Source organism: Cavia porcellus, unplaced genomic scaffold (assembly GCF_034190915.1).
Source record: "Cavia porcellus strain 051 isolate PalLab524CR breed Dunkin Hartley unplaced genomic scaffold, mCavPor4.1 scaffold_13, whole genome shotgun sequence".
Taxonomy (NCBI): domain Eukaryota; kingdom Metazoa; phylum Chordata; class Mammalia; order Rodentia; family Caviidae; genus Cavia; species Cavia porcellus.
Genome location: NW_026947496.1, coordinates 6,814,842 through 6,837,904, shown reverse-complemented (window position 1 = coordinate 6,837,904; position 23,063 = coordinate 6,814,842). Strand labels below are relative to the sequence as shown.

The 23,063-nt window shown below is 46.2% G+C and overlaps 1 protein-coding gene across 4 annotated transcripts in view; it reads left to right on the top strand.

The window, feature by feature from the left end:
- The window catches only part of Exoc2 (exocyst complex component 2), a 143,159-nt gene that overhangs the window by 48,183 nt on the left and 71,913 nt on the right, over positions 1-23,063 (top strand). For 3 of the 4 annotated variants that reach the window (XR_001199723.3, XM_003463219.5, XM_063259784.1), the window contains exons 7-11: positions 1,347-1,427; positions 7,606-7,751; positions 7,882-7,963; positions 8,679-8,781; positions 12,238-12,356. Coding sequence is in view for 3 of the 4 variants with exons in the window: in XM_003463219.5 (XP_003463267.1) it covers positions 1,347-1,427; positions 7,606-7,751; positions 7,882-7,963; positions 8,679-8,781; positions 12,238-12,356 (531 nt within the window). In the remaining variant the exon portion in view is untranslated. Of the gene's footprint in view, positions 1-1,346; positions 1,428-7,605; positions 7,752-7,881; positions 7,964-8,678; positions 8,782-12,237; positions 12,362-23,063 lie in introns of all 4 variants that reach the window. The other variant, XM_063259785.1, reaches the window with a different exon arrangement.

The following is a 23,063-nucleotide window of genomic DNA, read 5'->3' as shown; positions in this document are numbered from 1 at the left end:
AAGAACTTCACTGTTTGAACGCTGGGGAACGTACTCAGTGGTGCACTAGCTAGCTGTCAAGCCATGGAGTTCACGGTCTTGCATTTAGATTTTCATTATAGCATATTAGGGCAAATAAGAGAAATCCTGTATGCTTTAATTCCTAGTACTTTGGGGAGAGGAGGCCTGTTACTTGCAACTGGATATAATTCCCAGCTGACCCAGTGAGCCTGTTGTTCTCATCTGAGGGATCTGAGCCCAGCGTCGTGGGCCTTCCCAGCTGCTGGTCCCTGCCGTGGGAGCGGAGGTCCTGTGCACCAGGGTCATGTTGCCTGAGTCCACATTTTGGGTTTGGCTCTGCAACCTTGGTCACCTTGTTTAGTTTTGTGGAGCCTTAGTTTTCTTGTCTTTACAGTGGCACAGATAAGAAATGAAATGGTGTGAGAACATGTGTCCCTGGCTTTTCATGGCTCTCCAAATGTCCATTAGATACTGTACTTCTTAGCTTGTAGTCATGGTTCAGTTAATGTGTGCTATTTGAATTTATGTTTGACTGTTTTGAAAATTTACTTAGCTCTTCACATGGATAAGACTGATTTGCTGTTTAAAACCTACACTTTTAAATGGTTTAAGTTTTTAAATATATTTTATGAAGTGATTCCCTAATAATCTTCATCAGAATCAGAGACCCATAAGCCAATAATGGCAAACAACTCGTGTAGTTTATACATGCAGAGTTGATATATTGGCAGACATTGCTAGATATATACTTTGGAACCTTTGGGAAACTGTTTATTGTGAGGAGAACATGGACTGTATTTTGCCACATTATATCCCAAGGCCAAATTACATTATTTGAGGTTGATAGATTCCATATTTTAGTATTTTTGTCTTTTTAATTTTTTTTTATGTTCATCTGCATCTGCAATACCAAATAATTACATTTGTCACCAGCAGTTGATCCCCGGACAGAATCCACCTCAGCCCCATTCCTGTCCCCTCCCCACCTCGAGGATGCTGGCCTGAGGGATGGAACGGCTGCTGTACAGCAGTGATGTTACTAGTGAGGCCCAGGAAGCTTACGTCTCCCCGTCTTTTACCCCTTGTTTTCCCGTCCAGACCCTTTCACCACTCGGTCTTGAGGAGCAGATAGATGATTACACATGTATGTTGTGGGCTATTTTAATAGTGCTAAACTCTGAACGGCTCAGATGCTGTCTGCTGGGGACTTTGCAGAGTGGTGTTTATGCTCCTTTCCAGCGGTGAAAATAGTGTGGCTGCTTTTTACAGCTGTTTAAAATGTCATTTTGATGTAGTGTCTTCCCACCCTTAAATGGCTGCCGTTGTAACTGGATGTTTTTTCCTAGCCATCCATCAAAAACTAGAAGCGGATGGAACGGAAAAAGTAGAAGGATCCATGACGCAGAAACTGGAGAATGTTCTGAACAGTAAGTTTGTCCCTCTGTCCTAAACTTTATGGGCTTTACAGCCAGCTCTGATACGGTGGCTGGGCCTGATTTCACAGGGCACGGAGGTGAGTCGACTCTCAGTATCCATTTCTGAATAGCAGTGATGTAATGAAAGTGAAGGGCAGTGGAAACATTGAAAATGAGTGTTCTGCTTCTGTTTCCATTTTATTTATGAGAAGCCATAATTTAAATAAATCTATATTTTTTAAGAAATAGAATTTGCCCCGCTAAGCCAGGGAAAGCCATTTTCCCTTACCTGTGAGCATTCAGGGCAGGCAGCTGTGGCTTCCAGATTAATGTGTGGCGGGCGTCCCGTTTGCACCTTGCTTGCTCTAGAGAAAATTTTAGGCCAGTAAAGGGTGCATCTAACTGCAAACAGTAAGAACTGTGGGTTCAGGAGAAACTGACGTATGGAAGATTTGGGGCCCATGTTCCTTCCCTTTTAATTCTTTTTCTGGCATTCTATATCCCAGCCACTTCTCCCACTGATTTAAGGAGAAACTCATCAGATCATCTAATCCTTGTGATAAGATTAGTGACTTAAAATAAGGTACACGGCTTTGTCCTTGTAATTAGCTGTTGATACCAAGCAGGAATGCCACAGGAGTTTCCTTGTTTTTAAATGCAGTGTAGCGTATCATTCCCTTAGAATGAAAGGCTGAGGAAGAAAAATCGAGTCCTCACATTAGATCTTTGAAGATTCCATGAATGCAGGCCTATGGCCTGAAGCTGATTTTACCCTCTCACTCGATTTAGTCATTGACCAGAACTGTGGGAGCCATGGTGCAAACATCTGTTCGTAAACTTCCTAATAAGACAGAGTTTTGTAGAAAGAAGCATTGATTTGCCAGAGGCTTTTGAGATTTAAACAGTTGCCTTTATTCTAAATCTGTGAATTCAGGAGCACTTAAAAATCTTTTCCTATGATCATTATTGCAATTATTATTATTTGCTTTGAGGCTTTTGCCTTTTTTCTGTGTTGGGGAACTAAGTCACCAACTTCAGTGAAATAAATGTACTCAGAATTCTACACCAATATTCATTGAGGGTATTTCTGTTAGAGCAGTCAGACACTTTAAGGTTTTAGAAGGGTGTTTTCTATTCTGGGATAGTATTTTCACTGTAGAAGTTGTTATTAAACCATGATACAGGTACAAAAAATGAGATTACTTCAGTAACATTTAAAAGGTAACTAAGAATAGCTGACATAGGAAATCTGTCTGTGTCAGTAAGACAGGGATTTACTAGGTTCTGGAAAATTCTGAGATTCTTTCATGGATTACACTTAGTGGTGATATATTTTTTTTCTTTAAAGGTCTAATTTGGAAATTTTTGCTCTAGAATTGTAGTATAAAAATTGTAAGAAAAATAGTTTTACATATTTTTTTTCCCTAACTGTGAACTTGTTCTAGATATGTGTCATACTTATTTTCTATTTGAATTTACTTCTTTGGATGAAGTTGGACTTGCTGACATAAATGGTTATTCTTTTATGAGACTCTCAGGACTTTTTAAAGCATAGTTGTTTTGTAACAGTCGTCCTTTTTCCCCACTAACATTCTTTCTCCCGTGATGTTGACATTTGCTTGCTTAGAGCAGGGTCTTGCTCATTCAGAGTGGCTGGACAAGCATTGCTTACCAGGCCTGTGAAGTCCTGGCCCCAGCAGCCGGGGAGTCGGGCCCAAGGCTGGAGAGCAGGTGCGGGGTACAGACCGTCCACCCTGGAGGAGCTCACGTCCTTACGTGCTGCAGATCTGAGAGCAGATGTCCGTGTCCCCCTGCTCGGCAGTACAGCGCCTTCCCAGACCTTCCTGTGCCGTGGGCTGTGCCCCTCCTGCCTCGGCCCCTGCGAGGGGCACGGTGCCAGCCTGGGAAGGTCCACAGGCAGAATCTGACCTGTGGCCTCCATTGAAAGTGTTTTGCACCATAGCAAAATGGAAGAATTGCAAGGGGAATCATTTGAAGTTGGGAACATCTAGAATTTTGCTGTTGGTTATTAATTATTGAGATTGCTTTGCTGGGTTTCAGATTGTGTAGCCATTGTCATGGTCCCCAGCATGGTAGAGGACAAGAGCGTCCTGTCTTATCTTGTGCTGTCCTACCTCTCTGTATAGAAAGAAAACTGCACCTTGGCTCAGGACTGGGTTTTGGTGTTTACTGAGCACACCTTTGGTTTTCCTGGAATGTAAAGGTAGAACTTGTGCTTGGTCCTAAGGCTTTGTGACTTCCTGGAAAAGGCAGATGTGGAGGCAGGTAATGTGTTACGGTGTGCTGCACTGTACATAGTAACCCTGGGGAGAGCTCTGCTTGCTGAGCACATGTGCGGTCCTGGTCTGTCCCCAACACCAGGATTACCGTGACCCTCACACCCACTGAAACAGGCGAGTTGGACGGGTGATTGTAGTGGGCATGGTGCCTTACGGGGTATCAGGAAGTGACCAGAGAAGCAGAGGGGCTGGTGGGCCACTGAGTACGTGATGCAGGTATGTCCTGGCAGGGCGTGGCAGGAAGTGGGGCAGTGACTACAGAGAGGAGAAGGGACACAGTCCAGGAAGCAAGACTGGTCATGGCTGTGTGTGAAGCTGCTCGGGACACTGGCTTTGCCCCTGCTGTCATGTGGCACTGGCCTTTATCCCGGAGACTCCTGGAGCACTGTCGCAGGTCGGTGAGGAGTATTGCCATGACAATACTTTTAGAGAATGCTCTGCTCTCTGATATACAGCGGGTCTGAGTGGGCTGCACTGGAGCAGCAGGAAGCCAGCAGAGCATGAGGATGGCAGGAACAGGAGGGGACAGGGTCAGACCTCCGGCCCTGACCGAGGGTACGCTAGAGCGAATGGCTGCAGAGGGGTGCTGGCAGACGAGGCTGGTTCTTGTGGAGTGGGAAGAGGACACGAGCAGTGGGGCTCCCGCAGGAAGGGAGCAGGCAGAGCAGGAAGGGGAGCAAAGGGCACCGATCCCTCTGTCAGACCACTTCCAGTCGGGGTCCCTGAGGGCCCTGGCAGTGAGTTTCTGGCTGTTGCCGTTGCCTGTGTGTCCTCTGCCTGTAATACCCCTGTTAGAGGGACGCTAGCCAGTGCCCAGGAGTGACACTGTGACCTAGAACAGCACCTAGCACAGCCCGAGTGCTCCGTAAATAGTCCTCGTTACTGCTGTCTGGTGAAAAGAGTTCGGAAGACTAAAGTTTAAGTTCACAAACACATCTTGAGAGCTGGATTTGGGAATCACCAGTGTGGATGTGTGGGTGAAGGAGTAGCAGGGAATTTAACCCCATTTCCACAAGTAAGATGCAAACACAAGGTCATACAACACTGGGGAGCGTCGGGAGGAGTCAGCTCTGGGAAAGAAGCGGAAGCTGCCTCGGTGATTGGCAGGTAAACGTTTACCAAGTGACAGTGGTAAAGAAAGAAAGGAAAACCAGCCGAAGTTCGCTTTCCCCGAGTTGCTGTAAAGTTGGGGAGTGATGCATGGGTTTCCTCGGCTGTGTGCGCAGGGGTGCGGCGCTCAGCTCCGTGCTCACGGTGCATTCCTGGCTCCTCCTCATCTGGAAAGCTGTGGGACCCCACGCCAGACCTGGTGTTTAAGTCAGCACTGAGTACTGTTTACTGTGGCGCCCACCTCCCACCATTACGTGATGAACAGCAGCCTGCCTGTCACTTTCCAGAGTCTGCGTTGAACCAGAGACACGCAGAGCAGGGTGGTAGGGGCCTTCGTGATCCTCATTTTGCCACAGGTGTGAGTGCACATTTTAGGGTCACCCTATGTCCTTGGTGCCCTGACACGTCACTTTCTGATCTCATGCAGCTTGCTCCTTTCTGTGAGAAGTCGTCCTGGGTGGTGGTGGGGTGTGTGTGGTGGTGTCCTTCTATTCTGTCCCTAGCCCCCGTGATTCCCGAGAGGCAGGGAGGCAGATTAACAATCACTGTTGTGATCTGCAGTCTTGAGTGGCAGTACTGAGAAAGACCAATTTTTGCTTCAAATACACATGCTTGAAATGATGAGCCCTGTTAGAATTATGTGCCTCACTTTCGAGATGCACAGTTCCTGGCACAACTGAATTTCACTGTGTGTGTCTTAAGGACCGGTCAGTAGGTGGGCGTGTGTGGGATGGGATGGTGCAGAAGTCACCTTTCTTCCACGTTACGCTGCCACTGTGGCAGCAGCCCGAATGTCCTTACAACGGACACTAGATCATGGGCTCATGTGTAACCATGACAGTGACACTGCCTGTCCAGAGTCACTGTGTGGAGCCATTCCCTGAGGAGGGAGGAGAGAGCTTGGGAGGCTGAAGGTTCTCAGGACGCCTGTCCACTGCAGCCGGATTTGCCTTGTGGGCACGCACTGGCCTGCGACTGGGTATGGGGATGACTCCCGGTGCCTTGTCTGCACCGCCGCCTTTGGTGCGGTAGGTTAGTCCTGCAGCCCTGCGGGAGGCAGCCCTGCAGTGCGTCTGGGCCGCTGTGGTTTCCTGCTGTAACGTTGCCCTCAGGTGATTTGTTCCAGCCATCAGAGCTGGGGATGCATTGAGGTTCACATGAAACTAATTTATCAGCAGAAACTGTCTTCGTGATTTCTGAGCATCACATAAACCAAAATTCTTCCCATGTAAATGCTGTATATTTTTGTGCAAATTAAATTCTGATTTTATAGTTTATAATTTCTGACTGTACATTTCTCCATTTTATTTCATTGTAAGTAGATTTTGTCTATTTTTTCAAAATTTTTAAAGAAGTTCAATTATTAATTGGTATTTTTTGTCACATAAAAATAAGATGAGAAAACTCTGATTTGGGCTTGTATGCTTTTAGAGTCTTCCATTATACAAAAAAAGCACTTGTTGAGTAATATCAAACTTCTGGAAACTGACTGACCTTTTAACAGTGAACAGCTCCATTCTCGTATCTAGTTTATGAAACTGAACTCAGTACGTTTGTGTTTTGAAAATGATAAGCAAGTACTTTAAAATAGTTTCCCTTGAGGAAAGTTTCAGCCCCAGTCCGACTGGAGACCCCAGCCCTCCACTGTACAGGCTGGGCGGGAAGGAAACGCGTTCTTCCTGGGCTCAGAATAGAAGTTTAGTGTTCTCCATTAAACAGCATGTGGTGAAAACAGTTATCTTGGCCAAACAAAGTTTTTATATCGGGTCTTTAAAATTTCAACAGAACTTAAACATTGTTTAGATAAAGCAATCATGTTACAAAGACGACTTTTAACAGGACCAGGCCACCCACAGTGTGGACTGGGACGTGGCATGCAAGCCACCCAGCGAGGCTGAGGTAATATTTTCATCTTCGCTTAAAGTATGGTCACTAGACCAGATAATGGAGAGCGATCAAACAGCTGAAAACAGTTTGTTTTCTCTCCTTTCCTTGAGTCTAATTAAAAATAATTCGCAGGTTACAAAATCTGAGCTATTTCTGTACATAGCAAGTTTTCTTTAGATAAAGCAGCACTTTCATTACAGTAAACCATACAGTTTGAAGTCTTTTAGGTTAAAAAGATCCCTTACGAAAGATCCTCTTTATGTATCATTTTATGAGAATTAGCAGATTTGAGAAATATTGATGATGCAGTGTTAAATTTGTCATTTTCAATAGTTCATATAATTTTCTGTGCCTATAATATAAATAGATAATTCTGTAGAGAAATTGAATTGGACTTAAAATACTTCTTTTGAATTCTGAAAACTATTTCTTTGTTTAGTGTAGACACCGAATCTGTGGGCTGTCACTGGTGTGCATGTGAATGTGCACACAGGCGTGTGTGTGTGTGTGTGTGTGTGTGTGTGTGCGTGCGTGTGCGTGCGCGCGTTTGTTTTTACTGTCCGGAGCAGTCAAACAGCCTAGTAGCCCATAACTGCTATAATGTTTAGAAGCATAACCAAAATAAATATTGGTTCATGTTGGAGAATAGAGCATGGTAAGTATGGTTGTTTTTAATTGGGTACCATTCTTAACGTATGAAAAGACAGCACACAAAATGAAAATTTTATTATAGCAAACCTTAAAAGACCTCCAATATAGCTAACTTTAAAAAAGAAAGCGGTCTTTTGAGTTTTAAACCTGTAATGGAAGTCTTAACATTTGTTTCTAGTCCTCAGACATTTTCTGATAAAAGTCAGCTTTTATTTAAGTTTCTTTTTCTCCATTTAAAATAGGAGCAAGTAATACTGCAGACACATTATTTCAAGAAGTGTTAGGTCGAAAGGACAAGGCAGATTCTACCAGAAATGCACTCAATGTACTTCAGCGGTTTAAGTTTCTCTTCAACCTTCCTCTAAATATTGAAAGGAATATTCAAAAGGTAGAGTACTTATTTACGTACCGTTATGTGCCATCCTCAATTGTAAAGATTGCTAAGGTTTTCTTTATATTAACCAAATGTCTGAATTACGCTTTGCTGATGGGCTCCTAAATGTTTCTTTATTTTAAAGGGTGATTATGATGTGGTTATCAATGATTATGAAAAGGCCAAGTCACTCTTTGGGAAAACGGAGGTGCAAGTTTTCAAGAAATGTAAGATTTCTTTGTTACTTTCAGATCTTCAAATTCTCTTTTACAGGAAGAATGTGGGGTGTGTGCAGCAAAGAATGTTATATGCATTTTAGATTTTGTTTGTCTAAAACATAAAACAATCACTTCTTAAATGCACAGCTTTTCTCCCCCAGAGCCTGTGACAGCGAGCCACTGAGACATAAGTTAGTCTAGACGTTTCTGTGGGTTGATCGTGGTGCCCTTATAAAAGTCTTCCTTGACTAGAGAGAAGCAACTGAGGGGTTTGTGAACATGGAAACCTGCATTTCAGCCTGCCCTTTGCAGAGAGACCAGTACGTTTATGAATTCTAACCTTTAAACCAAAACACTTTTTGAAACCATTTCTCCTACCAGAGCTACAGAAAATAACACAGGCCTAAAATTCCCTGTGGTTAAAGCTTTATCCACCAGGAGGAATATTGCAGGGTGTATTAAATTCAAAAATAAAACCCACGAAGCCCAGGAAGTGGGATTTATTTCTTCACTGTGGTAACTTCCCATGCAGGAAACACACGGACCTTGCGAGTTGCGGGTCAGCAGCCTCTGACGGAGGCCACGTCTGCGTTTCAGGTCCTGGGTTTTGGTCACAGAGGCCCCTTGTGCTTCTCAGTCAGCAGGCGCTTTTCTGCTTTGTAAAATTTAACTTTACATTTCGGTTCTGTAACTTCTGTGTGTATATATATATTCTTTTAAATAGATTATGCCGAGGTAGAAACACGCATTGAAGCCTTACAAGAATTACTTCTGGATAAATTGCTTGAAACGCCATCGACCTTGCATGACCAAAAACGTTACATAAGGTAAATTGGGCTGGAGTGGTGACAAGTCTCTCTGTTTGCCATTGGTTGTGTTACATGGCCCTGAAAGCTAATTTAGGGAATTCAGGGACCCCAACAAAGTGGAGAAGGAGAAAACAAAAAGCAGAACCTGATGGGTGTCTCTGTGGGCCCCCAGAATTCTTTGGAATGCTGATGAGTTGGGAGCAGTTACGGAATAGTCACTTTTTAATGGCAAGACAGTGCTGGCAGTTTGGCCAGAGGAGAAGTGGCCTCACCACGTGGTCACTGCTGCTCCTGCTGCACCATGGTTCTCTCGCTTCCTGGGACAGTGCGGTGCTGAGGCCCAAGAGGCCACAGGTCGGGGAGCAGGAGTCCCCACTGTCCTGCTCTGGGGGTCAGTTCTTGATGTCGTAGGAATGTTCCTTGCCCCGGCAGTGGGGACAGTTCTGTAGAAGGTTTTGCTCTACGTTATCTGACTTATAGCCCGTTAGTGACCAGCAGAAAAGGGGTCCAGTGATGGAAGTGGGAGCAGGGACACAGAGCTGTAGTGCCACTAAAGGACGCAGGCATCGCAGGTCGGGGAAGCAGGGTCCTCACGGGCGTCAGCATGTCAGAGCTGCCCCACAGGCTTTGTCTGAAGGGAGGTGTGGTAGCATGGTCTGTGTCTCAGGGCCTGCCTCAGATGTTTAAGGACTTAACATAGCACCTGGCACACAGTAAGTAGTCAGCAAACTTTATATGTATGTAGTTGTGCCAGGATTTGGTGACAACATGTGAATCATAAGAGTTTTTGTATCAGTGATAAAAAATACTGTTTTCTGCTGGGTGTCTTGATTGTGGCTTTTGTTCCCAGAATAAGCTGTTATTTTTTTCAAATGGAAGAACTTCTCTTTAGGAATTAGTTAAGTCTGTCGACCGTCCTGCGGTTACACAGGGACAGAAGCCTGTGTCCTTGGGCACAGCCGTGGTCTTCCCCGGAGAGGAGGATGTAACCTGCAGCTGTGGAGAGGAGGTTGGGCGTGCGAGCTTCGGTGCCCTCCACAGCTTGTCCTGGGTGCGGAGGGTGGGGTGCTGGCTACAGTCACTGGCAGTGCCTGGGGCTGCCTGGGCGGAAGGCAGGCAGAGATCTGGAAGGAGAACACAGCTGACTGCTGCTGCTGGAGAGTATGGGGGTCCATTGGCCCCGCACAGTGCCACATGCATTCTTGCTTCTTTCCTTGGGAAAGGGCCTTGCATTATCACTGGGACGCAGGTGCGGATCAGAGCCCGCCCAGCATGCACAGCCAGCTGTTCCCTGTCTGTCTGGTTGAAAGCTTCCCAGGCTTTGCTCTGTGCTGCCTTGATCAGCAGAGTGTTCTCGGAGGGCTCCTGCTCACAGAACCGTAGAGATTTAACACTGGAAACTAGCCACGGTAGCGGTCGAACCGCTTTCCTTTCTCCATTTAAGGAAGTAAAGTCCAGGAGTGATGCTGGTGTGAACAGGTGTCCTGACTCTCCCTTCCGGAGCACTTTGTGGATTGGCTTAGCTGTGGCTTTGTTGTCCTTGATTTGCTGCAGACGTGTGTTAAACTTCCCTAAGTGTGCATTCTCTCTGGGGTGGATTACCTCCCATGTGGATAACAAATGTGCCACTCCATGTGGTCTTACGGGCTGGTGTTGACAAGGTGGTGCTGTCAGAAGGGGTGCTTTGAAGTGAGCTAGCTTACACTTTTTTCTTGTCATTTTAAATGGACAGTAACAGGAATGTCAACAAGAGCTTACTTATTTTTTAATCATTTTTCTTACTTTAATGCTTTAGGAAGACACTAAGCAATTTGATTACCTTTTAAATTAAAAATGTTAACCGTTGATGAGTAAAATCCTAGATCAGAACCAGGTCAGCTGTCTGTGTTGGTGGGGACTTTGGATACCACAGGGGACTGCGCTGGCCTTCACATCAGCCAGGAGCTGCTGCAGCAGAGTCCGTGCTTGGTCCGCGCAGCAGGTGGGAGGCGTGAAAATCAGATTGCTGCTGTGTTATTGTGCTGTCTTCTCATTGTCTTATCTAGTTGAGGGCTCACTGATTCTCGTCACTTGTCATTCTGTCTTGATGCTGGTAGGGAACATACCAGCCTTCGCAGGGAGCAGAGCTCCACCTACTGCGTGTCGTGTGCTTGTGACCCTACTTCTGACGTTTGGTGAAGATCATGTCAGAATAAGGCTGTGAGAGGAGGCAGCTTCTCTGAAGAGCGTCCCGTATTTGCTCCGGACCCCAAGGCTGAAGGTTATGTGAGTGACAGTGGTAGGAGACGGTAGTATTTGGAGGCAGAGCAGACCTGTCTAGAGAGATTGTGGAGGGGAGCAGCACAGGTATTTCCGAGTGGAGAGTAGGACTGTGCCTTGGGGGCTGTGGAGCGTGTTCTTGTGTTCCGGCGGAGTGTCGTGTGTTGAGTCATGCGTGCTCCTCAGGATGCCGTCTGCAGCTGTGAGGAGGAGGCATCTTCCGTGACATGAGAGGAAGGGCATCCCCTTGGTTTGACTGGTCACCTTCTTGTCGGAGTCACAGGGACTGTAGCAGGTGGTGGCCCCGCCCAAGCTGCTCCTGCAGGGACCCCTTCTGGGGCAGCTCAGGTGCCCCTAGCTCCTAAAGGTCAGGGTCCAGCCAGTGCAGGGAGGTCCTCACGCCCCTCAGATCTCTTCCCAGCACTCCACGTGTCACGGACTCCCTGCCCAGTCAGGTGCACTGCTCCCAAGATGTCTGTTAGTCAAGAGTACCATGGCCAGGCTGGGCTTGCTGACCTGCTAAACTGCTCCATCTGGCCTGGAGCTCATCATGATCATCCTGCCTCGATCCCCAGAGCACCAGGATTTGAAGCCTGCGCCAGCGTACCATGTATCACCAGATTACTCAAGAGCGACGCTTGGTGTTGAATGCCGTTTGACCAAGTTTTCTATTGAAATTTACTGTCTGTCTGGATTTGAGTATATTATGCAAAAAGACTTTAAATATCTAAAAAAAAAAAAAGATACATACAAGTAAGAAAAACTTCATCGGTTTAGCAGAACATTTTCTTGGTTATGCATTGAGGGTTTCAGATTTAGGCTTTAGAGATAGGTACATGTCCATGCCATCCACAGTCTCAGCTGTCCCGCAGTCTGCTTGCCATAGAAGACGATGTCGCACTGCCATCTAGTGGCCATGCAGGCACTGTGCTGCGCTTAGCACAGGGACTGGACCTTTTGTGAGCAGCTGCTCCCTGCAGCCCCACGGGTCATTGTCTGGCTATCTTTTCTTTGCCTGTTCTCTCTTGTTCTTCACGGTCCAGCTTTGTCATTTATTACTATGTGAAAGGAAATTTGAATATGTCTTACTGAAAATGGAAGACTCATATTGACAAGTGCTTTACTAACTAGTAGAACTTGTGTTTTTCTGTAAGAAGGTTTTACACTAGGCCAGCCTTGCCTCTGCGCCCACTGACGGCACTGACTGCTTTCCAGGTACCTGTCCGACCTGCACGCACCCGGCGACCCTGCATGGCAGTGCATTGGTGCCCAGCACAGGTGGATCCTCCAGCTCATGCACAGCTGCAAGGAAGGCTACGTGAAGGACCTGAAAGGCAAGCTGCGCTCCTCGCGGTGTTTGTGCACCTTCCTGCCTGCCCCTCGTGCACTGGGACCACTTACTGACCCGGGTGGCGTGGGGGTGTCCTGAGTGGTCCGGTGCTGGTGTTGGCCCCGCTTTATCGAGCAGCAGGTCCCCACAGGTAGAGGCAGAACACCAAAGGGAGAAGACTGCCCATGTCCAGCCCTGTACTAAGTCACAGGATGGACAGAGGAGCTTTTGAAGGAATGCACATTCAGGGGCGCAGGGTGGCAGTGCTGGTCCCAGTGTGGTCTCCCTGCTGTTCTGTCCTGGGCGAGCACCAAGTTCTCCTTGTGCCCTCCATGGTGCAGGAGCAGACAACGGCCCTGCCTCGAGGAGTCCCTGTGAGGGGAAGGGAGGCACTAAAGGCGGACCCAACCGAACAATGGACAACAGAAGAACATAGTGTTCTGCAGGGAGCTGTGGTGTGGGGCAGCATCTAGGAGGCCCCGGGATATAGTAGCCCAGTGCGGGAATGGCTTTGCCCTGTGGGAAGGTGGCTGCCTATACCAGGGTCCTGGGGTGAGTTCAAAGGGAGCAGTTCAGGCTGCATTTGCCCGCAGCTTTACTGACCTCTGTGGGTGGAATCCTGTCTCCTGATAAACACTGAGTGGAGGAACCAGGCTGAAATCCCATCCAGGAGTAGCTCCAGGGGAGAGAATCCGACTTGATCTGGGGCGTTGCAGTCAGGGAGGTAGCATTCAAAGATCTGAAGGAAGGGACCTCTGTTTTGAAATCTGTAGTGGGGCAGTGGTGGAGGCACAAGGGGACCGGAGAGTGTGCTGGACTGGAGCCCTGAGTCCCTTCTAGTTGCCTTTTGAGGGCAGCTTGGGCTCCTGAGGTGGTGATGTAAAGCCAGGTGTGCAGCTGGCCTGGTCCCGGTGGGCTAGGAGGAACGTGGAGCAGGCCCAGGGGTGTTCAGCTCTGCGTGCCTGGGGTCCAGGCATCGGCATCACCAAGGGTCCCCAGGTGGGGAGTGCAGCATGGCAAGAAGCTGTGTTGCAGATGTACGTGGTTGGGTGAGAGGACAGGAGCTTCCTAGAGGAGAGGGCATGGCAGCTGAACCCCGATGGCAGCTCTCAGCTTGCTCTGTCCTGGTGGAGAAGTCCCGCAGAGGGCGGCAAGTCAGTGGCTGCGCTCACTGAGTACGCGGGGACACATGCCGTCCAATGGGTGTGGCATCTAACGGGGGGCTGGCTAATGGGTGCTTTTCCTAGTTACGTGCACAAGAAACAGTCAGAGTAATTGGTATGAAGATAGTCAAATTTCTGGGGTATGTGTTTTATTTCTACCAAAAGCATGTAGACTTTTTACCTTTTAATTTCCATTCTTTTAATTTTTGAGACAGGATCTTGCCAGCAGTCTAGGCTGCCTTTGAACTTGATGTATAGTACAGACTGGCCTTGAACTCACAATGCTCCTGCCTCAGCCTCCTGAGTTCGAGGACTACAGGCATGCACCACTACACCCAGCTGGCCTTCTTCAAATTGGAAAAATCCTAGAAAATTTTAGGTATCATATTGTCACATCTGTACCTGAAACACCTGAGAACCTGTGCTCTAACCTGAAAGATCTGAAGCTTTCTGAAGATAGGGGACACTCCGTACCTGATGGATTCATTCCCTGTCATCTCAGTGTTAAGTATTGCGGTAGATTCTGTCCCCAAGTGCTTACAATCAGCATTTCAGGGGAAAACAGTAGCAAAAGCTTAGGTGGAACAAGAGCACTGTTTTAAATTCTCTGAACCAGTAGGTTAGTGGTAGAGCTCTGGCCCTGGCTTTAACCCCTCAGTCCTGCAAAACCAAAAGCAAGGTAAAAATGTTTGATCCAGATACCATTATGCATACCTAAGATATAACCATTAATTTCTTAATGTCAGATATCCAGTTCGTTTTCAAGTGCAGGAGTGCTGAGTCTCCACTGTCTTGGAAGCACCTGCAGCACCTTGCTTCGTAGTGGCTGCTCCTCCAGAGGCAGATGGGGATGCTGTGGGTGTTTCCTCCTGGCCTGAGAATCAGCAGCTCATCAGATGTGCGCCCTGAGCTCGGTCCGCACAGGGACGTATTGTCAGTTATCACTCCCGTGTGCTCGTGTTGTGGGCACATGCTGTGTCAGTAATGTACATTCTCTACGGCTGTACAGGTTATGCAGTAATATTCAGTGCCTGGGTGTGCCTTTAAAAACTCTTTGCCTTTATTGTAAGTTGCTGGGAATAAGCACAGTTTTTCTTTTATGTTGTCTAAAAATGGGTGATCGACTAAATGCATATTTTATGATTATTTAATTGTACATAATGTAGCTGAAAGGTAATGTGGAGGAAAGTGCACTGGCTTGGATTTTCTGTGGGAAATCCTCATATTGTGGTGCTTGTGGGGAAATCCAGACCTCGAGAACTGTGTGCCTCGGTAGATGAACTTGGCTCGATTTCACACACCGAGGGTATAGCAGGAAAGCCAGGCCAGGTTCCCCAGACAGGGGCAGGCCCCGGGCCTGAGGTCTCCCCGTCTCTCCGAGTCTGCGCCCCTCTGCCCAGGCCAGCAGCTCGGGAGCGCCCCTCTCCGTGTGAGGTTCTTGGAGCAAATGTGGGATCGGACGGAATTCTGAGCAGGGTCAGCAGACCCCTTCCCGGCAGGCGCAGCCACTGTGCCTGCAGCTGTCTGCCCACGCTGGAGGAGCTGCTCAGTCTCCATTCCTTCCTTCTGGCAGTGGTGTGCTCTGTGCGGGTGAATTCTTTGGAAGAAACTCTGTGTAGACCCAGTTAGGAACACGGGAAAGGCATTTGGTGTGAAAGCGCGGTTCAGGAGACCACGAGCCGAGGGAGTGGGAGGAGGGAGAAAGTGGTCTGTGCGGAGAGGGAGACCAGAGCCGGGGAGTGCGGAGGACAGGCTCGGGCTGGCCGGCCGCCCTCCCTCCTGCCGGAGCCCCATCCATCTCCGCAGCGGCTGCAGCTCTCGGCCTGTGGCCCTTGGGCATCGACGCTGCTGCTGCTTGGCGACAGAGCTCAGCTGTGTGCTTGGTGGTGTGTGCTGTCGCCGTCCCATGAAGACAGGCGCAGGAGCCTTTGCAGAGGTCAGGGTCACGGACATGGACCGGGACCCCGGGGAGGACTGCCCTCCAGTGCACGGCCGGCACTGCACTAACGAGGCAGCAGCGGTTTTCCCAGGGTCACCTCAGGACCCTGCTTTCCAAACAGAAGCTCCTTGCATGACGTTTAGAGAAGCTGCCTCGGGGTCCTAGGCGTGCCGCCTGCACTTGGACTCGGCCCTGGAGGAGAGCAGTGGTGTGGTCGAGAACCAAGACAGCTTTTGAAGTGAAACCCCACAGGAATAAATTCGTTTTGTGTGTTTGTGTTTTGTTCTTTGGCTTTTTTGTTTTGATACAGGGGGTTGAGCTGACGACCTCACACTTGCCAGTGTGAGTGTTGCACTGGGCCGCTGAGCTAGATCCCTAAACCCAGAAAAATAATCTTAATGTCTTTTTAAATAAAGTTAGTCTTTACGTTTGAATCTAATAACTTAGTTAACATATAGATATTTTAAAAGTCTTTGCACACTAGTTTGAGGGAAAGGTTAATTGCATTTGGTCTTGTGGTTTTCAGGGACCGTTTCATGAGCACAGATTGTGGTAACTTTTCGGAGGCAGCAGCAGTCCAAGTGCAAGGCGGCCGCTTTCTGAGGAAGCCCCTCGCACAGACAAAGCACTGGCCTTGGCCGGACGGTAGGGTGGGTATTCCCGTGAGGCTTGCGTCAGGCCCTCTCCACCTCCAGTTTTTATAGTAATAATATACAGCAGGCCAAGCAGATGGCGCTCCTTAAGTTACAGCCCAAGGATGCAGAGCAGGAGGTGGTCCCTGGCCCTGCCACACACCTGCTGGGGTGCCCAGATTCCCCCATTCCTTCTCCAGATCTGACACTGCAGCCCAGATGGGGGAACACAGTTAGAAACCCAGTGACGTTCAGAAACCCATTTTGAAGCCTAAGTACTGATGGCAGTTTGATTCTGTGTTTTTCCAGCCCTTTTCCTTCTGGTCCCCTGTATTTTACTGAATGTTGCACGGATTATTAAACTTTTGCCACCTTTTAAGAAGTCATTTGGCAGTTGAAATTCCTGTGAAACAGATCCAGAATTAGTGTAAGTCTTCAGGGTTCCTGCCAGGAAAGGCCTCTCCTTAACCCCTGCTGGCCTACTCAAGCAGGACTGCTGAGGTGGCCTTCAGAGGTGTGAGCGCCTTTGTTCTCAAAATGAGTCAAGCTTAACTGGAGCTGGCTTGCTGAACAACGAGGAAAGCCATCAGTCTGCTCACAGAGCAGTAGCTAGTTCTTTCAGGTACATTTTTCATTAGAACTTAAAAAAAGGGCATTTTGGAGTTGAGGCTTAATAAGAGATACACTCAGTGTGGGAGTGGTAGTTTAAGTGGTCAGTGAATTCCTTTTTTGAGCTAGGTTCTCCTTGTGTAGCTCCTGCTGTCCTTGAACTTGGAATCTTTTTGCCTCAGTCTCTGTAGTAGCTTGGATTTCAGGCACCTAGTAGCCCAGTAGCTGGGATTCCAGGCACAAGTGCCCCTGGCCAGTGAATTCTTAAAAGTACTCACTCAACAGAAGGCAACATATGTATCCAAGGTTGAGGTTCTCTTTGAAAACTTGGAGACAATATGTTACACCTGTATGCTTTATTCTGATTTATTAAAATAGTGAACTTATTAAAGACAAAACTATTATGTAAAGGTTGTACTGTATATTTAACTATGTAATTATTTCATGCATTCATCCAATTGTTAAATACAGTACTTGCTAAGAGAAACCAAAAATGTTTCTTTCTCCAAGGACCTTAGGATATTAAAAGCTGTATTTTCAACTGAAGCTCATAGAATATGTGCCTTATGTTATTGTAAATTACCTACAATTTTGTGAATTTACACAGTATAATTAAAATATACTTATATATTTAAAAATACAGCTCTGGCCTTTATGTACATATTACGTGTATGTACATGTGTACCTTGGTGAGGTTGGTGCACACACTTCTGGCATCACCCTAGTACGTATAAGGTTGACTCCCTGTGTGCCGGATTAGGAGACAGCCTGTGTTAGGAAACGCTGTGGAGCTATAAGATATTTCTATAGCTCAAAAGGTGACAGAAGTTATCTTTACACATATATAAATATTTTAATGAAATTGTAATTTTTATTAAAGTTACCATGATGAGATTATGTATTAGGAAGATTCTTTTTATGGAGGTAATTTTCTGGAAATCAAAAACATTGTTTTTCTTCTGCACATGGATCACTACATTAATTCAGAATGACAGGGGCTGGTTCAGAAAGAAGACGGACAGACAGGAAGGATGAGGACAGATGTGTGTGTTCACTTGGTTTTCCTCATGTGCCTTCTGCATCAGGTGTGTGACCACGCACAGCTGCTCTGGGCCTCCCTTGCACCCCTGCACACCTGCCCGGTGTGCTGTGAGGACACCTCAGAGGTGGGGCAGTCTGCCGTCCAGGGATCTGCAAGAGCAGGCTCTGGGGCACTCAGCAGAGGAAAGTGCAGTGACTTCGGGCAGCATGATCTCCACAGTGGATGCGGGCTCAGAGCTTCCTTTGTTTTTTGTCCTTTATTCAGAGAGAGAAAAACTAAACAATAAAAAGGAGAGAGATAAAAGAAGCCCAGGCAGTATTGAATATACTGTGAATTTGATTTGAGATTACTGCTGTTCGAAACAGTCTCTGTTGCTGGAGGTATAGGTCTGGGTAAGAATGTAGATCTGCAGTTTTTGTTTTTTGTTTTTCTTTTTAACATACAGTGATTGCATATTGGTTTTAAATCTAGTTAGAAAATTAAAGTTAAGGCATCATTCTAGTAATATAGGCCTTTTTTTTTTTTTTTTTGAAAGTCAATAACTTATGACTGGAGAATTTGGCTTCTTTGTGGAACAGCATTTCATATCCTGTGCAGTAAAATAACAGCTGCTGGATGTCATGGGCAAGAGTGGGAGAAAGGTCCCGTCACTTGTCTCTGCCACTTGGTAATTCGCCTTGCAGTGTGTGATCAGACGGGCTGAGAGGCCACCCGTGTCGCCGGGCCTCGCCGCTGTTCCCTGGCCTCTGCAAGGAGGCTTCTCGTAGCCGGAGGCATTTCATGGCTGACCCTGTCCTTTCTTCTTAACAATTAGAAAATTTGGCAGAGAATATCCGCTATGTATTGAATGCTGTCATTTCTTGGTCATTTAAAAATATTGAATATTACAAGTATTTTAATTATTCTATGCTTTTTGTAATAGTTTTTTGTTTATATTACTATAGACTGTTTTTTTTCTATATAAACTATATGTAACTGCTAAAAAGTATGGGACCTTAAAGCATAAATAATTTTGTTTTAACTACTTATTTACCTTATTTTTTGCAAATATATAGTCTTTGCATAACTAGCCGGATGATAGCTAACAAATCCTTAAAATAGCTAACAAATACTTGTTAAAAGAGCACAGCTATAACTTTGGTCTTATAATACATTTCCAGTATTAAACTGTTGTTTTGAGGGATGTCGATTAAGCACAAATCAGGAACATGGCCTGGTGGCCTGCTCAGGAGAGTCCAGAGGGGAGGGAGTAAGCGATCACTTCCTCATTTTAATTTGGATTAAATGATTCCCTTTATTTGAGGAAGTGTCCAGTCTAAGTTTTAGGTATATAAAGAATCAGAAGATCAAAAAGAGTATTTTATCTGTTGACACAGGTCTCCTTCCTGGAGGACTTTGTAACTGTGCCTTGATATGCCCACCCCCGCTGCAGCTTTGGCATTGAAGTTCCCCTGCGTGGTGTGCTTGAAAGGAGCTCCATCCTGCCTCTGTCCTGGAGGCTGGACCCTGAGTGTTTGGTCAATAAGCAACAGTGGGTGGTCGGCAAGGACCCGCTGTGCGCAGGGAAGTGTGTTCAAAGGTGTCGCAGGGCTGCCAGGAAGTCAGCCGCCCTTTGGAGGGTCCGGGGCAGTAGATCAGTGTCCCCTGCTAGCTGGACTGTGAGAAACTCACTGCACCTGGACAGACAGACGGGTTAGAGACTTTAACTTGGGGAAGCTGCTCACCTGGCCCCACATCTGCAGGCGCTGAACGATCTGTGCCCTGGTATTGGTGGAGCCTGTTAAGCAGATACTGACCAGTATTTGCATTGGAAATGGCAAAAACCATGCCCAGCTTGAGTTGAAAGGATTTGACTGATACATGATAAGGCTTCCTAGAAATTTAGGTACAACAAGTGCTTCTCTATAAAGACTTCTGAAGTCTTCCTTAGTTTTTAAGCTGATTATTATAGGATTCAGATTTTTAACATAAATCCTTAAGTTCATGAACTTTGCCAGAGATCTTTTTAGATCTCTGTAGTTAGTGAAAGTAGCAGAAATTTCACAGATAGAAAGAACAGCCCAGGGTTTATCTTGTTCATAGCTAATTATGAAAGGTAGGGAGGTGACTGGGATTGTTTCATCAGTGTTCTGAAGAAAATAACTTACGCAGCTTCAGAAAACAAAATTTTAGGGCCAGGGATTTAGCTCAATGGCACAAGTTTGAGTTCAATGCCCAGTACCAAAAAAAAAAGGTTTTTTCCAACTGTTTATCTCTTATTAAAACAGAAGTTCTATTCTGTGTTTATATAGTATTCCAAAATTAATTTCCTAATTTTATGTACAGGTATAATTTGCAAAATCAATTAGAAAGATAGTTCATTTCAAGAATTTGCTAGCATGTTGTAGAAACTTTAACAGCAGAAATAAAATGTTGATTCAACTGTCAAGAATTAAAGAGTAGATTTGTGGTGTGTGTGCATATGTAGAAGATTTGTTGTTTCATCTTTTGGTAAAGAAGAGATATCTTTTGTATTGATAAAATTATAATTCGAACACTTTGTAGAAGTTAAGATCTAGCTAGACCCTAAGCGTATTTACACCTACAGTTTTGTTGGTACTGCTTCTTTTGTAAATATTGTTTAGAATTTTAGAACTAGAAATACTGTAGTAATGACTTTTAATGCCATTGGGTATGTACCTGTTGAAGATTGGTCTTTAGAGTAGTATTTACCCCACGTTTCCTCAGGTAACTGACAGATTACAGTGAAACAGTTTTGATCTTATAACTCAGTGATGGGGACGCTCCTAGAGATAAACCCAAAATCCAACCCAAAACTCACTTATTTATCACAAAGTGCCGTCCCTGCAATGAAACCTGAAGACTGAGGTTTCATTTTAGAAAAAATAACTCATATATTAACATCTTTTGTTTAAAAACAAGTTACACTCCTGTCCTAGGTTTGCTGCCATTGCTTATGAGCGTTTATTTATTTAGTGTATTATTGGTGTCTGAGGTCTTTAAGGTAGCCAAGCTGTGATGTCCGTACCGATATCTAAAATGCTAATTTGCCATCTTTCCTGAGTCTGTGACCTCGTTTCCCGTGAGCCCTCTGTGTCAGGCTGTCTGTGTGCTGAGGAGAAGCTGCCCGTCAGTGTCCCCAGCTGAAGGACAGCAGCCAGAATGCGCAGGACTGTCTTTGTTCCCAGCAGGCTGGTTTAAGACTTCAGGTGTAAAGTTTGGATCACAGAATCAGAAGTTCCCAGCTGTGAAAGATTCTGCCAGTCCTGTAGCTCATGGTATTCACTTCTGCAGGACTGTTTTGAAGCAGGGCCCTATGACTCGCTGCTCTGGACCCCACACCAGCTGCGCAACCCAGGCCCCTTCTCAGAACTCCTTGACCTCACTTCTAGCATTGGGAGCAGTTTGTTGGGTTTGGTGGGAAAGAGAGCATAAAGTTACAGTGTTTTCATCATGGCTAAAAATAATTTCCTATTGACCAAAGCTTTTAAAACTTTTTCGTGTGCTGCAGTGTACTTGTCTAGCTTGTGGGATACCCTGGGTCTGATTCTCAGCATGGCAAGAAAAAATAAATAAGTATATAATTCCACCCAGGGGAAAAACTCACAGGAAGAACTTGTTTCTGGAGAAAATTTGCTGCTAAGGAAAAGGAAGACCTGTTGGGACTGCTGTTCACTCAGGAGTAGTTTGAAAAGGATAAGTGTGGCTTTGCGACAGGCTTGTTGTGTCATCTGCAAAGGTTCTGCCGAAGCGAGCACCGTGACATCTTGGGGACAGCTGGGCACCATCCCCGGCTGGCGGCCAAGCACAGCCTCAGCCTCGCAGGGCTCCAGGGGATATGACAAGAGCACTGGGCTGCGGGCCCCAGCAGGAGTGCCTGCCATCTTGCTGTCCTCGTTGTGGCCACACGCCTTGTGAACTGTGTGTGTTTCTTGTAAGCACATCGTGTGCGTTGCTGTCATATGGTAAATAATCGTGAGAAAATAGACCGATTCCTTGTGAAAATTTTTAAAGACTTTGCTGATTTTACGTTACACGGAAGTCATATATTTTTAGCTTGTTCTTTTATAGTAATGCTCACTTACTATCAAAATAGTTTCTCCTATTTTTAAGAATTTTGTGGAGAAAAGTACCCAGCCAGTAGTCAAAGTTTAAAAAGCTCATCAGAATCCTTAAGGGTTGGTTTTTTTCTATGACAAGTAATATTTCAATGTTCGAATCAGTTTTCTCTTCGAAGCATATTTCTCCCAATTTTATAGCGTAGCATATGGTAGGACTTGGCTTTTTCACTCTTGGACGGAAGAGGCACAGAGTGCTGGGAGGGTCGTGCCCATCCCGCCTGGGTCAGCACCAACCCTGTGTGCGGGCTGGGGCGTCAGTGCCATGCTCCGCTCAGGGTGCTGGTGCCGTGTGGCTTACAGTGTCCAGGTGCCCAGCTGTCCTGGGGTGAGTGGGGTGTGGGGCACGGTCCTCAGCAGCTGCTGTGCTGCCCAGCGGAGATCGGCTCACGCGGGACTTACTTCCCTGTCATTGATATGTGGTTTCCAACAGGACAGAAATATGTGCTCAACCCAGGTATGTTACGCAAGAAAAGAAGAATAACGACCGAAAACATAAGATTTAATCTGGGGATGTGCTGTTACACCATTTAAAGTGGTCAGAATACCAGCGCTGGGGAAGAAATGGTTTTTGAGGATCCACTCCAGCAATGACAATTGAATAGTGTCTGTGGAGTGTGTGTGGTGTTTTTCCTGCAAACAGATTTCTCTTCTTAATCATAAATTTATAGTCCTGGTCTTGCAAGAGTAACTTGCAACTTTGTAAGTTAAAGCATTCTCTTCTTGTGCTTTTTAATGTATATTTTTATGTTATACATTTTAATGCATCTTTTATTATGATGTGAAATTTGAGCCCCTTTATTTTATTTCTTATTGAGATATCATGTCAGACTTTGTATTTAATATGGGAAAAATTAATTGCAAAAGGGTTTGTCTCTCACTGTTTGTATTATTTCATACTGTGCTGCATGGCATTATTGTTGTTTTTAGTGTCAGAGTCATAGAAGTCTTACTTTCAATGTAGTATTCTCTAAAGTATGAGTGCGTGTTCAGCATTCAGCCTGGCCATCAGAATGCCGTCTCCCCGGAACCATGCCCCACTGAAATCTCTGATGACCTTCATTTCTGCTTTCCTGACCTCACAGGGAGCAATGAGCAGGCGCCGTCCCACAGAGTCGGGGCTGCTGCTCCGGGAGGGGCACACGTGCCTGCAGTGTGGAGGAGGGAGGGCTTCAGCCAAGGCGGGAATTAGGGGGTTTTCTTGGGAG